Source organism: Egretta garzetta, unplaced genomic scaffold (assembly GCF_000687185.1).
Source record: "Egretta garzetta isolate BGI_Z169 unplaced genomic scaffold, ASM68718v1 scaffold48, whole genome shotgun sequence".
In the NCBI taxonomy this organism is placed as follows: domain Eukaryota; kingdom Metazoa; phylum Chordata; class Aves; order Pelecaniformes; family Ardeidae; genus Egretta; species Egretta garzetta.
In genome coordinates, this window is record NW_009260595.1 from 1,692,243 (window position 1) to 1,711,557 (window position 19,315).

A 19,315-nucleotide genomic window follows, 5' to 3' on the forward strand; every position below is an offset into this window, starting at 1 on the left:
GATCCAAATTAAGGAACAGTGATGTCAGCTGGATCAGGGGCATTTTGCACCGTTCTGCTCCTGAGGCAGTCAGCTCATGTCTATGCCTGTCTGGGAGATCTGAAAATGCAGCAGCTGAAATTATTCCCTTGGTTTGTATATGCTTTCAGAGGTTTCTGCGTTATTTGAAGCCGGCACTTCCATTACCTATATTTTCCAAGAACCTTATCCTGTCACAAAAAATGCAAGCACCTCAAGCTCTGCCATTTATGCGGATGCTGTTATGTCCAAGGAAAATATTGCATTTAGCTTTCTCACAGCACATACTCCAAGCCTTCTGCTGTACATCAACACCTACTTTCATGAATATTTGGCAGTGATTCTCTCCAAGAATGGTAAGTACTCTTCATTTGCTACCAAAGGGAGACAAGTGTAACTATGTTAAGTTTTTTGTGAGGATAGCATAGAATTCTGCACTGATTTAAGTTCATTTCTGTGTCTGCAACTTTATCAACTTCATGGCATTCAGTTCATGCAAATGGCCATCATTCTTGTTTATGTCCCTTTATTTGGCATTCAGTGCTACACTTGCCTATTCAGTCTTTGAATAATCATGTTGTTGGGACTTAAAATGTGCTTTGACTTTCATTTGGCAAGACTGTACAATAGCAATTCCTTGCTATTTATTCCACACTGAAATCCATTAGGCCTCCAAGATAAGGGAATGAGAAATACCATGAATGCACAAGAACACTTGGTGCAGAAATATATTATTATTCTATCTTTTGCATTCTGTCTTGGCACATGTATTGCCTTTCACAGGGTTGTTTCAATGGAATATGGCCAGTATGTCTGAATATTAAAGCCAGAAAATGTTGAACTTTTCTAGGTTCACTGATCAAAACATGAGGTGTGAATCCATTTTCTATTAAAAGGAAGTGGTGTGGGGACTTTTTGAATACATGTAAAGATTATAGGGGGACAGGCCCTATGTCTTCTCAGTAGGAGTCTGGCTCCTGAGTCCTTGCAGTGCTTTCAGAAAACTCACTCCAGACAAACATCATCCTAGACAAATGGGGATGTTTGAATTATTCAAGAGTTATCAGGCACTGGAGCACTGGAAGTGATGAGTAAGCATATTGGTGAGTCACTAGCCTGTGGCAGAACAATAGAAAGTTAATGCTACGTGGCTGAATATGTGCATTTGACCAAATGACCCAGACCACTCTGAAGCCTTGCAAATTCCAAAATAGCTAAGCTTTCAAGTGCTGTCAAATAAAACTATAAGGGGGGAAAAAAAAAAAAAAGGTTTTATTCTCCATATGGGCTTTGCAGTAGTTTATCTCCTTGTTATGGCATGTGGCTAGCATTCAGGCTCTCACGGGATGAGTATCCAAATCCCTGGGATGGGCGACTGGGACAGTGTCAGCCTGGACCCATCTCCCTTAAGTGAAGTTGCAGCAGAGCGGTGGGACTACTGAGGCAACCCTCTCTCCTCTCCTGTCCAGTCCCAGATTTCCCTCTCTGATTTGCTCTTGGAGGCAAGTGTTTATGATTTTCAGGTATATGAATATTCCAGCACATAGCTCCAGGGTGGCAAAGATAAGCCCTTGCTGAGGTGAAACCTTGGAATCTGCTTCTCAGTTACACTCAGGTCTCTTGATGCCACTCAGGCAATTGAAAATAGCCCTAAAGTGAATGAAAAAGTAATATCCATTTAAATCACCTTTACTGCTGCCAGAGTAGTGTAAAATGACCTTAGAAACATGAGTCAATTGACTTATTAATGAAATACAACCGTAAGCAAGCTATAAGTGTGAAGTTCTTAAAAGGGGGACTCTAATGGTGGTTGGGGAAGGGGTTGGGATTAGGGCAGCGGCATCTCTTGTAGCAGCTCAGCAGGAGCAGAGATAAGCCTTGTATTTTGGCAACTGCACCACCCACAGATCTCTGCTTTGGTTCAGATGGAGATAGGGACTCTCCGTACTTCTGGAAATTAGGTGGAGCAGCTCACGGCACACTCAGGCAATTTAAACAATGGTGCTTCTCTCAGATCTGTACCTCTGTTTGCTCACTTGTAAAATTAAGATAATAGTAGTTTAGTGGGTTGGTGAGATGTCAGGCTCCAAAACTCTGGACTATAAAATGTAGCACTATATGCAAAGAATTTTAAAGATAACTAGCTGACCTTGGTTAACTCCTGAAGGTCTCTTTCAGGATTACTCTGTGCATGCTTCTGTGTCATTCTTTCAAGACAGTCATTTCAGTCATGTATATTCTCTGCCTTGAAATTCTTTACAATGAGGGTAGTGAAATACTGGAACAGGTTGCCCAGAGAGGTGGTGGAGGCCCCATCCCTGGAAACATTCAAGGCCAGGTTGGACGGGGCTCTGAGCAACCTGATCTAGTTAGCGGTGTCCCTGCTCACTGCAGGGGGGTTTGGACTGGATGACCTCTAGGGATCCCTTCCAACCCAAAACATTCTATGATTCTCTGATTTTGTCCCACATGTAATAATTTTTTATATCTCATATCCTCTTATTTTTTTAGTCTTGTTGGAATTGAAATTATTCCAATGAAAATAATGTTCGGATATGTTACTCTTTCTTCCTCCAAGAGGTTTATGCCTGCCATAAAGTTACTGGACTATGAATAACAATGTCCTTTGTAGCATTAAAAGTGAGGGTGATTCCTTCTCCCTTATTGGCTCATTTTCAAGGAATCTTGCCGAGTCTGACAGCGTATAGTAGGGCCTAAGCAGGTCCCTGCTGGATAACCGATTGGTTATAATAGAGGTTAGGCTCCTGGTGAAATGGAAATGGGCATTCTCACTTAAGAGGTGAGCAGTAATATTCTTTACCATAATCCCAAGACCCTTTCCACTTGTTAAGAAACTGTATTGGAAGTGTTTATGTATATTTTAATACTTTTTCAAGCTACTACTCATGTATCATGTTATTCTTCTTTTCTATTATCCACAAAATAACTAGGCAAATTATTAGTTAATAAAAGTGACAATGAGAAGAATGTTTCTGGTAATTCACACTTCCCATGTTAAACATTTAACATAAAAGAAGTGGAAGCGTCTGCAAGAATTATTCATAGTTAGACTATATTAAAAAGGGCTTATATGAAAGTGAACTTGTATAGGCAGTTATGGTCTAATCCATATGATGTTTGTTTCCTGAAATGTTTCCTGTAAAATCAATTGGTTTCACTAAAATTAATAAATAATCACATTTAACCCCAACACACTTTGGACTGTCAGTCTGTAAAGAAGGTCATGTCATTAGAAGATACAGTACATATTGGTTGAGATACTAGAATTGTGGTAGTAAAATGATTCATTTAAAGTTACCTAACAGGCCAGTGTCAGGTCTGGGAAAGGAAATAATTTATCTGCTCATGCCCACTCATGGCTTCACCCACTCACATCAATGCTGCCCACACAGAAAGCCCTTCCAGTGCTTGGAGCCTTAGAAGGCAGCTGGTTCATGAAGGAGGTAAAGTTATGACAGATGTTGGGTACTACCATATGCCAATGTAGAAGCTACAATTCTAGACCTGTACAGATGACCTCCTTCTATATAATGAGATGCTCGGTAGTGCCTAGCAGATAATATTTCTAGAATCACTTCCCATCCAAAGAACCCATCTATATCACAAGGTTGTTTTTACCTCTGATCAATTGGCTTATGTCCTGGCAGCTTATGGGTAAGTTTTCCGAAGTTGATGTTTTTAAAGATGACTTGGGGATTCTTTCCACCATTAGTTAATACTTACGCTTCTAAATCATGCATGTGCCTTTAAAAATTGTATGCAGTAACTTAGCATTGTCCTCTCCTCCCCAATCTTACATATTGTACCCATGGATTTTTAAATTACACCTATATATGTGTATGTATTGTATATAGATGGGTATGTATACATGTATATAGATGGGTATGTTTGTAAAGCTCACATAGTCCCATTGATCCTGCATCTAAGAGATTAACAGTACTGTAATAATTGGTAGTGGATTTTTAATATCAGTGCCCATTACTAAGCTACAGAAAATGGGGAAATGTCTAGCCTTTTCAGTGTGTCAGTCCACAGAAGTTATTCACATCGTGGGAAGCTACTGCCAAGAAAAAAATATTTTTTTCTTTCCCAGGCTAAATTTTCACTGTACATTTTTGCATTTACATGACTTTACCAAGTTACCAGTACCTTGGTGTTATTGTCTTTGCCTTAATCCCTAAATACAATAATTGATGGGGGAGAAAAATGTTGAGAAAGAAACTGTTAGTGCTTCTCCTTTCTCCATTCTTCCTTCCCCCTGCAAGTAATCAAATGTGATATGAATATGACGAAGTATATTGTCTAGAAAATGTTTTCCCAAGTCTTTGATTCTCAGTGGTTTTGGCTTTCTCCATGGCAACAATATGATGCCTAATCTAGAAAAACAGCAGATAGCCAGCATCAAAGAAAAGAGATAGAATCTCAAACTATCCTAGAGTGATTGAAAATTTATCTGTATTTATTATCTGATCTCATAAGAAACTAAACAAGTTGAGTCCTTTTTTTCCTTTGTTTCTATCCGGTACCTATCGCCATCACAGTGAGCTCTGTTCTCAATTTCTTTTGGAAAGCAAAACTCTGAAACTGCATAGGAAAGATTAAAGACAAGGGAAAAGGCACAGCTAAAAGCAAAAGTACAAATGAAACAGCTTGAGTACTTCTTCTGTTAGGTCTCTGATACTCAAAATACAGTAGCAGGACCTAGTTCAACTCCACTGCCCTGTCCTATAGTGTCTTGAGATCAGCTGATATTTGAAGTAAATAGGAAAAGAAACCAAAACCTGTAACAGAGGTGAGCTGAATTAACATTACAAAAAAGAAGAAAAAGTCATCAGTGAGAAGCTACTGATTTTTTTCTTTGTAATAAACTAGAAATCTACTGTAATTTCCTCGTCTTTCTCAGAAGCAGCCTTTCTGTTGAAGGCATGTAAATTCTCTTTATTGTTTTTGCCTTGCAAGTCTGTTGAGCTGCATCTGCAACAACTTTTCTCAAGGAAAAGCAAAGCATTTGTCATTCAGTGGTAAAGAAAAGCAAAAAATCTAGTTCAGTCTTTGAGACAAAGAATCTTTTGATTCTGTTCACGCAGTGCACTCTGGAGTTCAGTGGGGCAAAGCTAAAATAATTAGGGAAAACAGGACTTACTGAAACACTGGGATGGATTTTGGGGTGATTTTGCTGGTTCTTTTGCTTTACCACCTTGGGGGGATGTGGGTGCATAACTAACTGCTGCAGAAGGACCCTCCGAGCTGTGCTATCGCTGGTGCGATTGTCTTACCTTTTGAGAACACCTCCTTACAGGCTTACGTACTTTCAACACCCATTGAATAACCTGCACAATTTATGTGACTGAAATGGAAAATGGTGCCAAGGTTCAGGTATAGTTATTTTTAACAGATCAGGAGCAGGAAAGTGAGTCGTGTTGGGAAGTGTGGGAGAGCTTTGTTGAGGAGAGTAGTTTTCAAGCAACTGTCTGTGAGTGACTGAGAATTGTTCCCAGTCTAGCTGCAGTTCCCAGCCATTACATGATTTCACATGGCAGATAGGACTACATATCTTCTAAATATAATTTCAAGCAATACCTGTTGGCCCTGAAATCTTATTTACTGAGTGAGGGACCAGTGAGAGTTTGATCAGGAATGGTGAATGTAAAAGAAATCTTCCCCAGTTGCCTGTAAATGGGAGGCTGGCTGTGGCACCATGAGTAGAAACATTTGGGGTGGCAGGAGACCTCCCAGTCAGTTTTTTTATGTAAAAATAGAGAAACTACTGTGGTTAGAAACATCTCTGGTCCCTGGGATGATTCTCTGTTGTAAGCATTTTCACAGAAAATAGGAATGCTGATTAGAGTTTTCTGTTCAAATTCAGAACTAGAAAGTCTTTGAGGGGAGAGGTGGACTTGGCACCCAAACCCATTTTTTTAAATTTGTTTTAGCATATGGCACTCTAAATCTCTAAGTGTGCAAAACTAACTTGAAAGGAGAAGCAGCCACAACATTCAGCCAAGGACTCTGGCAGATTTTTTAATATGCTTTCCAAGAGGAAAGAACTGAAAGATCTGTCTCATTAGCTGAATTCATGGACATGTTTGTACTCATGAAGATCATTTTGCTGTACTGAAGGGTCAAGAGATGTTCTGGAGACACACAAGGGAAAAACAAGGGAACTCTAATTGGATTACATTGAGCAGGAAAGGCTGAGCATGCAGTTAATAATTGATCTGTGCTCTGCATATATACAGACTGACTTTGATCTTACTGGTATCTGGCATAAAACCCCAGACCACTGGCTGCAGATAATCAGCTAGGAAGAAAACATACATTCCCATTTGCTTGGAGGAGGTGTTTATCTCCTAGAAGACTTAACTTCCTAGCTCGCATTTTACAGTTGGAAAGTCATTTTTATTGCTGGGATTTCTGTGGAGCTGCCCTGAAAGAGGTGGGGAGGAAGGACAGAGGGTCACCAGCTCCTATGTTTAAATGTATGCTGCAGATATATGTATGCTCTTCAATATTTCTGAAATGAGGATCTTTTCAGAACCCATTTTTACCAAAACTTTTAGCCCTGAGGAATCATAGTAGTAATTTTTTGGTTATTCTTAAGCTGTCAATTATCTGTGTTGTGGACATAAAGAGCTGTGTAGTGAGAACTGTAGTCCAGCAGAAGTGCTGGCTCAAGTGCTGTCTTGAAGCAGTGTAGCTGTTTCCACACAACATAGAGCACAAGCTAATAATACTTGGAAGAGCCAGCCTGAGTCCAAGCAAACTTCCTTCTCTATCATGCTTGTAATATCCCTATTAGCATGTTAATTTTTCCTGTACCATATCAGTTTTTCTGGCTGGATAATGAAAAGGTGACTTCATCCTTCTTGCCTGATGAAATTGGGTGTTTATGCCTTAGTCTTTTCGAGCAAGTCTGGCCTTCAGGAATCCCAGGTTGAGACCAGAGGAAAAGTCTGGAGCAAGGAAGATTTACACTTGCCAGAAGAGGATTAGATCAGGGAATGCTTAACTAAACTGAGCAAACGTTAATGCATGGGCCCTGGTAGGATGCACCCACAAGTTCCAAGAGAGCTGGCAGATGTTGTCGCAAGGTCACTCAAGAGGCAATGGGCACAAACTGAAACACATGAGGTTTCATCTGAACGTCAGGAAGCTCTTTTTTACTGTGAGGGTGACTGAGCACTGACACATCTTGCCTAGAGAATTGTGGAGTCTCCATCCTTGGAAATATTCAAAAGCCATCTGGACATGGCCCTGGGAAACCAGCTCTAAGTGTCCCTGCTTGACGGGGGGGAGAGGTTGGACAACATGACCTCCAGAGATCCCTTCCAACCTCAGCCATTCTATGATCCTCTGAAAGGTTGCAGAAGTATGCATTTGAATGAAAAGCAGTGACAGTGTATGCGTATAAGCATATCTTTTGCTACAGAGAAGTCATCACAATGTTACCGTAATATGGTTCTTGTACTAGGATTGTTGCTAAGTAAATGTTTCATCATTACTCTGATTTTCTCCATTAGATGACTTACAAACACAAGTCAGTTCTTTGTATGCCAATGGTTGTGACTTGTTATGAAACTCAAATATTTTCCTTGAGAGTTTGCTATAATCAGGAGAAAGTCACTGATTAAAGGATCCAACTTCTCCAGTCACAGAGGATGGCATAACCTATGAAATAGGCAGTGCTTAGATGGACGTACTGGTCAGAGAAGCAGAACATTTCCCAGAGATTTGTGACCAGCCAGGCAAGTCCTCAAAGCTCAACACAAACAAGGATCATTAACCTCGGAAAGTCATTAATCCACAAAGTTCTGTGCTTGTCTTTGTTACGACTTAAGAATGAAAAAGAGGTTGGAGAAGAGAAGCATATGATTATTTCTTTCTAGTTTTATTTAAAAGATTATTACGCTCTCTCCTGTTCCACAGACATCATGTAGTGCTCAAATTGATTGTTTCTTTTTTTTTTTTTCTATTCAGACCATCTTTTTCCATGATCTCACTGCTGAACATTATGGTTATTTGTTAGGTCAGCGCAAAACAAGTCCTTGCTTGAACAGGTATCTGCACTGCCAAAACTGAAACAGGAATTGTTGAAAGATGGAATGGAAGCTATGAGCCAGGATCTTGGTGAGGGCAGGTTGGTCTGAATTCCTCACGGTATCACAACAGCAGATCTCAGTCTTTTTTGCCTATGAGCTGTTCTCACAGAGTTAGTGATGATGCGTAATTTGCAAAGCCAGGTTGAACTTTTGGAATAAAAACATAGGATGATACTTTTTATTTGGTTCTCTGGGTAAAGAATGAAAGCTCTTCCTGCCAGTCTGGCTGCTAGTACAGTGTGAGGTGAAAGCCTGGCAAGATTCTTCTATATACAAAGGTGAGTAAACCATAGGTCCTACTGAATGTCTGACCATGAGAAGACTAATGGCATCCAGTGTGTGTTTAAAAACAGGAGGAGAGATCTGAGCATCAGATCCAATAGTATCATGCAGATGGCTTTTGTTAATGAAGGGTCTTCAAGTGACTTTTAAAATTAAAAAATGTGTAGAAAAGGCATAGGTTAAAATTTAGCAGAATAAATCTCACCATCAGAAACCAGGTAATTTCAGGGACATTTAACTGCATCTGATGCCCTCAGCTCTTTCCTTCATCTTTATATTCAGTCACCTTCAGGAGAAAAAAGAAAATTGATGTAGCATCAGTTGGTAAAAGAAACAGCAACCAGATCCTTCACGAAAAAGAAGTGCCTAGAAATGGAGAGATAATAGTAAAGACTAATAGTATTTTTTTAAATTGCTGCTCGTCCAGAGGTTTCATGTCATTTTCCAAAATATGTTAACATTCATATATTTCACCAACGGATAAACTGTGACACAAAGAAGGAAGACGATTTGTCAGCAGTCATCAAGCTGGTAGATTCCAAACTGTGTCAGTGTTCTGTCCATCTCCTCCAGGGTTCATAAATACACCGCTGTGTATGCTTACCCATGAGCTAAACTGGAGAGACAGTATTTAGTATTATCCTTCATCCATGGGTTAGCCCTGTTCCCATTTCAGGCCCAGCCACGTCGGCATGGATATGGGCTGTTTTGTTTAGACGAGTGTTCTCTGTTAAATCACTGGAATAAGCTCTGTGTTTAAGCCACTCAGTATGTGCATGATTAGCTCTATGATTGTGGTCCTCTGGGTCATCTTTCAGATTTACAATATCTACTAGCTTTGGAGCAAGAAGCATCTGCCAGTTCCTCTTTAATTGCTGGTCAGCCTGTGTTAAGCCAACTGGCGGCTGGTGGGAATGAGATGTCTACGAAGGTTAAACACATTTGTCAGTCACGTAAGGGAACTAGCTACATTTGTTGATGTTTAAGTGACATTCTCAGTCTGGCTCCAGCTGCCTAGCAGGACTGCAAAGTGAAATGAGGTCACAGGCCTCCAGATAGGCTCCTTTAGGGGCTTTGGGGGGTGTGGTTTTTTCTAAGTTGAAGAAATGCAATGTGAAAGTCTGGGTTTTTTTAATACAGGATAGCCTGAGTATGATCTGTAAGTCCTGGATGTCTCAAGCATTGAGTAGGAGGCATTCAAATAAGCACCTATTTTTTTACTACCATGAGAGACTACAAAAAATTGGGGGGTGGATTTTTTTTTTTAACCCTATGAAACAGTGTCATCTAAACAAATTCAGTAACTGAGTAATCATATCAGCAAACATGTTCAACAGTTTCGCCTCTTTGTTTTCTCCATGCAAAACAAATAGCAAGAGTCATCTCCTAGAAATGTGCAAGTACTTTCTTAGTTAAATGCTACTGGACGCTGAAGAGCTGGGCCCTGTTCCTTTGAATCACCAGCGGCACTTCCACTGAAGAGTAAATTTACTGAGTAAATATCCCTGGGGACAAGCTGCTAATTAAGGAGCAGGTTTCTTGGCCAGCTGCTCCTAACCAAGAAAACTGGTTCATTTTTAAATATCTAGGCTATGAAGAGGGACACTGTCATGCTGAAGCTGTGCAAGTTGCCAGAGAGATATTTTGTGATAGAGACTACTGAAAACTGCTATGCACTGTTCTGCGATCAGGAATGAACAAACGTTTCCACCTTACAAACTGCAAATGGCTTTCTGGGCTAAATACTTTAATTTTTTTTATTTTTTTTTATAATAGCAACATCAATAGCCTCACTAATATATTCCACTCTATGTTTAATTGGTGCCTTCCTTAATTATTTTCTCTTTTAGCTATAACACAGGTGAGTGTGTGAGGGTGAGTGCTGAGGGTGGATGTGGAGGTGTAGTTAACACCTTACAGTCTGACAGGGGTGACCGCCAGTTTGAGACAGCTGTAGGAGGTTCTGTTGGTCCTAAACTCCTTTGTTTCTGGGTGCCTCTGAGGCAACAGGACACACAGGGGTAGTCCAAGGCCCTTTTCTTAATGCAGTGTTTCATTATTTTACACGTACACGTTTCTCCCAAATGAGAGTTTTCAGCTGTCCTGATTTAAATGATATTTTCTGATGTTACGTGATGGTGATAAAGCTGTTTGTTTTACATGTGCCACCCACGTGTGCTCCCTGAACTAACCTCAGCTTCTCCAAGCAGTGCAAGATGTTTTGCCAGCTGCTCCAACCAGTTTAAGTCATTAAAAAGTGCTATTGAAGTTGGCGGAGATCTTGGGTTCAATCTGGGCTCATTTAAAACCAGTTTCTGTAAATGAAGGTCCTGCAGAGAAGCCTCAGACTCCAGGGGCTTGTCATTCCCTTCCTTGCTGTTTGGTTCTTCAAGACTAAATGACACAAGACCTGTGGTCCTGGTGACATGTGTGACAAGAACTTTGCTTATGAATGATGGATTTATAGACCAAATCCCTGGTATCCATTTTTTTGTTTTTCACAGAGCTGCTTTAACCTTTTTGCCAAATAGCTAGTGCTGGGTGAAGTCTTTCAAGCCAGGAGGTCTTCTCCTGAGCTAGAACAGTCTCTGTGACATTTTCCCATGCTCCTTTTTCCAGCTGATGATTTAAAAATTATTATTGTATTTTCAACACAAGCTTTGGAAGTCCAGAATGAATATAAAGTTAGTGGACATAGGCCACAAAGCCACCAGATGTTTCTGACATTCCACTCAGGCACTGCTGTAGACACAGGGAAAAGACAGACACCTCTCTTGTTGACATGTTCAGTCAGAAAAAGTTTTGGACATAGAATATGTAACATCATGACCAAGGCATTTTTCACACCGTGAAGTTTGGGGATATTTTTTTCTTCTTCAGGCTGAACACTTTGAAATCTCTAACCAGTTTAATGTCATTATTACCACTGGATATAAGAGCTGCTGCTATTTCTTGTCCTCAGCAAAAAGATAGAAGTTGGAAGGCATCATGCTATTCCTGTAGCTGCCTTGAGGTTGGTTACGCTGACACTGATCATTAGTGTACTGCTAGCAGGCAATAATCCTGGCCTCCACCACCACTGAAAGTGTGTCCTGGGAGCATTTTGCTTCAGAAAAGTCATTCCTGACCTAGTCACCAGCATGGGATGGTATAAAAACTGTCCTTTGGTCTCTATTTCCCAGAACGTCCCTCTGCACATGGGAAACCCCCAGGAATTCTGTTAAAATGGCTCTGTGTCTGTTTGGTATCAGCAGCAATGTCATTGAGCCCTACAGTCGTGGATTATACTCCTGCAGATTACAGATTGAAGACCAGCTTTGGGTAGCAAGCCAGCTTTGATACTGGTAATGGTCTCATCACAGTAGCATGGCAGCCCACGTGGATTCATTTCCTCCAGAAGTGGAGAAAAGAGGCCATGCTGTGCTCTGTAACGCTGTGACTAAAACTCTGCCTGCTCCCCTCTTGGGCTGTTCTGGAGCTAGCATAGCGTATCTCCATGCTGACCTGCAGCCTGCAAAATTTGAAGCTAAAAGAGCTGACTATAATAAAGTGTGAATCTACTTTTACCTGAGACTGCTGGGGTAATATTCCCAGTAAAATTTTCCAGCCCAAGGCCAAAAACATGATGCCTCTCTCTTTCCTTCCCTCCCTCTTTTACGGACGTAATAGAAATTGCCCCCAGCAATTCCACATACATTATAGGAGGAAGAAAACACAACAGGCAGTGCATTGCTTGAGCACTATGGCACTCTAGGTGTGCATGCTCAGACACAGGGAGCTGAAAAGAGGATGACAGGCATGACTGCAACAAGACTGCCAGAAATTAGACTGCTCATGATTAGTGTGAATCCCTATTGTGAGGCAAAAATGATGCAAAATAGGTAGAGAATAGGGAGAATAGAGCTGGTTTATGCACAGCTTTTTATTTGCAGTTAGTGGCACTAGGCTGATGTGATGGAAAAGTCAGTGGACCAGATAATCAAAATTCAGAAGACAAAAAAAATTTCTTAACAATAATCCTAATTAATAATCCATTTATTTTGCCTGTCAAATAGTAAAATGGCAATGTAATCTGCCAGACAAATTATTCTGTATTCTGAAAACAGAGTAAGTTTTGGTACTGAATGCAAGCCAAAATCAGCTCTCAGCTACACTGGTGTAAATTCCAAAACACCTCTGGAGAGATGAGCCCATGTACTTCTGATTTATATTAATGCATCTTTGACCCCAGGCAAAACGTCAACTCAAATTCAATTGTTTTGAAGAGCAGCCATCCAAAAAAAGTTGCCATTGGAATTCAAAGCAATTTGATAAAATAAGATGCTAATCACTGATCTCTTTAAATGATTTAAGGTAAATTGTACCACTATAGAAAGTAAGATCTGTTCTTAATGGATGTCAAGAACTTCCTCCATTGTTTCCCAACAAATGGAGCAGATGGTTGCTTGTTTAAAATTAATGCTTCTTTGATGAAGTCAATAGGTAAATCCCTGTTTGCAGTGGCTGAGAGCCTGGATAAATTGCGTATCTTGCTGGATCTCTTTGAACACAAATGTGCTGGTTGCTATGTTGATGACCTGGATATAGTAATACTGTTTATGTTTTATATACTGGTATGTTCAGAGCATATACTGTTGTGTTCATAGCATTCGAAAAGAGCAGAGAAGTTTTTTCCCATTTACAAACTAAGCAACTAGTAAAAGGTCACAGGCCAAATCTAGGCCCTGTTAACATTTTTTTCATTACGCTCCTTTCAAAGGCTCCAGGTAAGAGGCAGCCTATAAAGTACTTCTGCTGGGACACGATTTTTAGTATGGACCAATCTGTTCTACTATCACATCTTAGTTTCAGTTTATTCTGTGTGGTCATCTTAGCTATGGTGTACAGGATCAGGCAACATTTCAATTTTCTATCGACTCTCCCACTGCCCTAACAAGCAAGTCTGAAGAAGGTCCCTTAACTTCCTTGCACTTGGGTTTCTTTTCTCATGTCTTTCTAGAGTAAAGTGATTGTAAGATGTTTACACTGTTATTCCCTGTTGATGCATCTTTCATTCAGTGCCAGAAAATGGGATTTTGATTTAAGTTTGGACCTTTAAGTGTGGCATTAATGGTGATAGACAGTAGCTCCTTGTCTTGGCTATGCAATGAAGGGATGGAAGCTTTGCAGTATGATTTGGCGCAGCTGAATCAGGACCTATAATACCACACTGAATAATTTATCAGTTTTTAACTGACCTTGATCTCTTCACAAATTCCCCTCTAACATCTATGACTATGTGTGAGAAAGTAAATGCCTTTTATCTCCTTTTTTTAAATTTATTTTCACTTTAAAAGCAGCCACCTCAATCAGCTAAAGAACCTTCATCCTCAATGGTTCATTCTCATTTTCCCTCTCATTTTTTAGAAGCTTTGTTTTCTATCCTCCGAAGCTCGGAGAGCAGCAATGCCCATCTGAGATACACTGTATGTTACAAAAGGTGCAGCTCTTAGGAGCCTGAGCAGCCAAACATTCTGGTGAGGGAAAAGGAGGAGGGATGATCTTAACTGCACTCTGGGTCCAGCCTGGAAGGACTACCAGCTTCACTGTGAGCTGTGTAAGGGTGGCAAAACTCCTCCCCCTCTGCAGGAAGTTTATACAGTGTTTTAAGCTCTTTATAAAGTGGTTTTACAGAAGCTTGTAGGACAACAGAGCTGACCTTCTTGAGGGAGGACTTGGGAGGCTGAAGGGAGCAGGTATGTCCACACTGTGGAGTGAAGGAGAGCTGCCCCAGGTCCTCTCTCATTAACTCTAGACTTGCAAGCAGTCTTGCAGCATTATCACGGCTGGATATAGGAGCCAAGCAGGGCTGCTCATCCACCTCATTAAACAGCCAGACTGCTTCTGGGGTCCAAGGTGCCTCTGAACAGCGTTGCAGCGCACCATGCATACGCCGCAGCTCATGCGGGTGTACGGCGCTCCGTTGTCGTGGGCGTGCAGGCACTGCGTCTGCAAACAGAGACTGGTCCTGGAGCTAAAACAGTGTGAATACATCCTTCAGTGACAACAGTCGGTCCCTATCACGCAGCACAGTAACATTTGCCTGTAGCCTTCGTCAAAATCTAGTGATAGTTGGAATAGTTTGAACTTGTGCTAACAGAAGCACTGAAATGGAAGGAGATAGGAGAGGTTTTTATGATGATTTTCAGAACAGGGAATAAATGAAGGACCCTTTGCTCAGGGTTGTTGTGCTTTCAGCGTTCATTTTCTCCTTGGAGACAGTAACAGAGTAGCCCAGAAAAGCTTTTTAACTCTACGGTACCACTGTTGTTCCATGTATTTTGGTTGCTGATGCATAAAAAGAGCTCCAAAAGTTCAGAGACTTTTTTTCTTCCTGCTACTTAATTCCCAGAAAAGTAAGCTTGAAAGGATTTTATCAGAGTAGGTTCTTTTCCTTTTAAATTATATATATATATGTGTGTATATTTTTTTCCCCTGTAGTCATTTGTGGAAGGATTAAAATTCATATTGGATTCCTTGTTTTCTTGTGCGTTTTCATTTGTTATGCTACTGTTATTTATCACAAGCCACAATGCTTTTTTTGATACAAAGACTGAAAGAGATGTTTGGCATTCATTTTCATATGAATTATATTTATTTCTTCAAATATGTTAGAACACCAAAGTAAAAATATTTTTTCTGTATAATCATTTACAGTATATCTTTTCTTGTACTGCATATATAGTATAATGAGCCTGGGCCTTTAAATGTTTGAAATTAAGTTATAATTCTCACAGTTGTCACTGTCTTCTGCATTGGCTGTTACTTCTTGATGAAAAAGAATAGTAAAATCCACTAATATTGGTTTAACAGAACAGTGCAAGACCTGCATGCCCTCTGGTGGAAGCGATCCTTAACAGACTAATGTAGATCAGCTTTTGTGGCAGCGCTAAACGTCTGACCTGCAGACAAGACACGCTCTCCTTTGATATACTTAGTTACTCAATTAAGTTCTGTTTCTCCGTAGCAGAATTTGTTAGCTAGTAGGAAGGAAAGCTCTTCCAGTGCATTATTTTTTTCACACTTTCATTACAGTTTGAACTCTTTCATTTCTCTTCAACCTCTTTCTTGACTCTTTAACCTCGTTACTCCACTGTAATAAAAAGAAAATGAGTTATGTGTTGCATAAAGGTACCGAACAGTATCTTCTTATTGACATGGGTTTTATACATAGAATTTTCCTCTGCTTTTAAGGAAGTTTACAGGTTCGATACAAGCTGAGTAAAGACGGGCTCCTCATTTTCACCATTGATTCTGGAAATTTTGCCAACCGAGAGCTGCACCATGTGAAGATTAACAGAGAAGGCAGAGAGCTCATCATTCAGGTATGCCATGGCTTAGGCTGTGTTAAATAATACTTCATGCCACAAACTGACCCACTGATTTCAATGCCTGATCACCAGCAGGAGGCAAAGGTTTCACATCGATCTGGTGTAACCAAAGCTGGTCCAGCAGCAGAACAGCCCTGTAGGTTAGATCAAAGCTCCATCCAGACCCTGCTCCAAAGAGTGCCCAACGATGATATTTTCCATTGAATGATCCTTCTCTTGTCTCTGACAATCTGTGAATTAGGAAACATCTTTGTCCAGAAGTTCATCTGGACCATTGTAATGGTTCTGGAGCTTAGGGATGTCTGTGTAACCTGTAGTCCCAGAGAAAGCACACAGTATGGATCATTAAAAAGCTGCCAAAGAGACAAACATAGCTGAGGAATGAGCACCTGTGAATGTAATTTCATTTAGGGTATGTGCCCCAAGGGAGAATGTGATCCCAGCTGCCTTGTCCTCTCACAAAGGAAGAGCTGAGGGAGCACAGGGTGCAGCTACCATGTGCATGACAATGTCCTGTCCCTTTGCTAGAAGCAAACCAGGCTGAATGGTCTCTCACAAGAGACGAGAACCCTCCCCTGCCTTGTTTCCCTGCATCACCTGCTTTTCCAAGGCAGGGAGAAGAGGACCATCTTACTGCTCCTTCTGCTTTCCTTCTGAGGCTAATTATAGAAGTTCATATTACGAGACAAATTGCCTAGAATCTGGGTGGCAGTCATTTAACAGGGAAGGGTGTCAGAGAAGTCATTTAACAGAGAAGCTGTGTGTCAAGGAATAGAATGAGAAGGAGACAGAAACACAGGGAGCTTCAGTTTTTCTTTCCTCTACAGTTTCCATGGCTGGGTGGTAAAGTGATAACACAGTTAGCATGCAACGAGGGTGGGTAGGCCTGATTATCTACGAAGGAGGCTTATGCTAAAAGCCAGGGTTTTCCTCAAGTACTAGTCTTCTGTTGTCTGCTGCACTGTGATTTTCTTCTATGCAGAACTAATTCTTCACAATAGAGAGGCCTCCTTTGAGTGTATTCTGAAGTGACTAGACATGGATTTTGGGAAGCAGGGGAATTTCAGTGTCAAACATTTTAAGCTTTTCTGCAGGGGAAGTTTCTTCAAAGCTCTTTATATGACTATTCTGGTGTACCTTTCAGCTTCTCATGCTAAAATCAAAGCACATTCACTTTGCTATCTTTAGAAACTGAATCACGCTTGGGGGCAGAATTAACTGATTTGCAGCTGAGAGCGTTCCCAGAAGTTTGCAGTACAGAGAGATCTAGGGATGTCTACATGCTGTTGTAATGAACTAATTTTATTGACCTCTTCCAGGTTGATCAAGTTCTCAAACTCAAACACAACTTTTCCGAGATTGATTTTAAGGCCATCAAGTCACTCACCTTGGGCAAGGTCACAGGTAGGTTCTACTAAAAATATTCCTGATTCATCAGTAGTTATAGTGCTGGAGTTAACCTGTGCAACGTGTTGGGTTTTTAATACTGTTGGGGTTTTGGTTGGCTGGTTTAGCTGTAGAAGTTGGCCTGAGCATTCCAGTACTCCTATTTGTATATCTCATCGATGCAAAAATTTGGCAGCATTACTTGTTTGGACTGATAGCAATATTAACTTCTCCCATTGCTCCCTCCAGTAAAGTGATTCATACTGCCTGTGTGGCTGCACCGGGTGGCATCTTAGTCTAATGATGTCATTTTGCTGACTACAGCATGCTCCTCTGAAGCCATCTCTGTTTCCTAACAATAAGAACAACAGCACTGTGAGCCTTCATCCTCTCTACCCTTTTTTCACTCCCAGTCTTTGTCCATTTGAATTCTGCAAGGAATATTTATATTACATATAGCACTGAGGCCACAATTCTGCATGCTGTGTGTGTGAACCTTCTTCATCTTTACCCCTCTGCACTACAAAGCCATTACAAGACCAGGAAAACTCCTGAAATTTGGAAAGTAGAACTCCTCTATTTTGTTGTCAAGTATGTTATTTTACTTTATACAAGAGTCTTATTCGTTCCTAGTAAGATTCTAAATGCTTCCTTGGTTATAGGCATTCTATTCCTTCATTAGAATTAGACCTCCATATCAAGCCTGACATCTGTTTCACTATTACAATTCTATATGTTTTATTAATAGCACCCAAAGCCTGTGGGACTGGTAGCTAGACACAAACTGTAGACAGCTTCTAGTGTCTACTTGTGAAATATAATTGTATATAATGACATCAGTGCATTCTGCGTCATGTTTTATGAAGTAGATTAAGGGCAGGAACTGATTTTCCCCTTAATTATATTTTATGTTTGTTCAGAATGCAGCAGTCTTCCAAGCCTTTGTGGACAGGTTTGAAGACCTAACACTTTTAAGCCTGAGTCAGAGCTAAGCTAAAAATCTCATTTTGTCAGTGGTCAGCTGTAGTACTGAAAAACTAGAAGAACATTGCTCATTATGACCTCTACCTAAAGCTCCAGCTATAGATACCAAATCAATAAACCAAGGCTTTTCTAACCAGCAAGATGGAATATAGCACAATGACCTTCAAACATGTAGCCAACAAGCTGACAAGGTACAGCTCAGCATCATGGAGAGAAACTAGATTTAGTCACAAAAATATGATTAACTTTACACGTGCATGGCTGTTGCAAAGCCAAAAAGCCTGGATGTATCTCCAGAGGTCTGGCATTCAGTTCCACTGAACACCACGGACTTGTCTCCAGATGGCTTTTAATGGATGTATCCTTCTGTTATTTCTCTCTTTCCCCAGAGTTTATTGGGATTTCATTTCAGTAATAGTAATAATAATAGCAATAGTTCATATTCTGTCATGACACTGAAGCCATGAACTTGGCCATCCACATAGTGGGAGGTCTTATTGCTGTACCAGCAATCACACAAAGTGCATCCCAGCAAGTCACTTTAATTCCAGCCTAATCCTAATTCTGTGTTCTTCTTCATATGTTAAGGGAATTTCTGCGAACTTTTTCTTCTATGTCAGGGTTTCATTTTCCAGGTTTTATCCCACAGCTGTAGCTGTGTTGAGTAGAGTCCTTGTGCCCTCACACAAACACAAATCCCACTGAGTCTTTTCTCCAGGATGAACAGTCCCAGCTCTATCAAGCCTCTCCTCATATGAAAGATGCTTCTGTCCCTTAGTCATCTTTGCAGCCCTTCACTGGATTTACTCCAGTAAGTCCATGTCTTTTTTCAACTGGGAAGCCCAGAACTGGACCCAACACTCATGCAGAATATGGGGGAAGGATCACATTCTTCTGTCTGCTGGCAATGCTCTTCCCAAGGCAACCCTGAATGCCTTTGCTACAAGGGCACATTTCTGGCTCGTGGTCGGTTTGTCCACCAGAACCTCCATGCATATCTTCTCTGAAAAGTTGCTTTCCAGCTGGTCAGCCCCAACCAATGTTGGTGAATGGGATTATTCCTAACCCAATTGCAGATCTTTGCATTTCCTTTGTTGAACTTCATCTGTTTTCCCATTTCTCCAGCTTGTCAATGTCCCTCTGAATGGTGGCATC

The 19,315-nt window shown here is 40.7% G+C and overlaps 1 protein-coding gene across 1 annotated transcript in view; it reads left to right on the forward strand.

Moving 5' to 3' along the window:
• CNTNAP5 (contactin associated protein family member 5) overlaps positions 1 to 19,315 on the forward strand; it is a 232,003-nt gene that overhangs the window by 194,253 nt on the left and 18,435 nt on the right. The window contains exons 20-22 of the mRNA XM_035900233.1: positions 150 to 374; positions 15,654 to 15,784; positions 17,110 to 17,194. Of these exons, the coding sequence (XP_035756126.1) occupies positions 150 to 374; positions 15,654 to 15,784; positions 17,110 to 17,194 (441 nt within the window). The remainder of the gene's footprint in view (positions 1 to 149; positions 375 to 15,653; positions 15,785 to 17,109; positions 17,195 to 19,315) is intronic.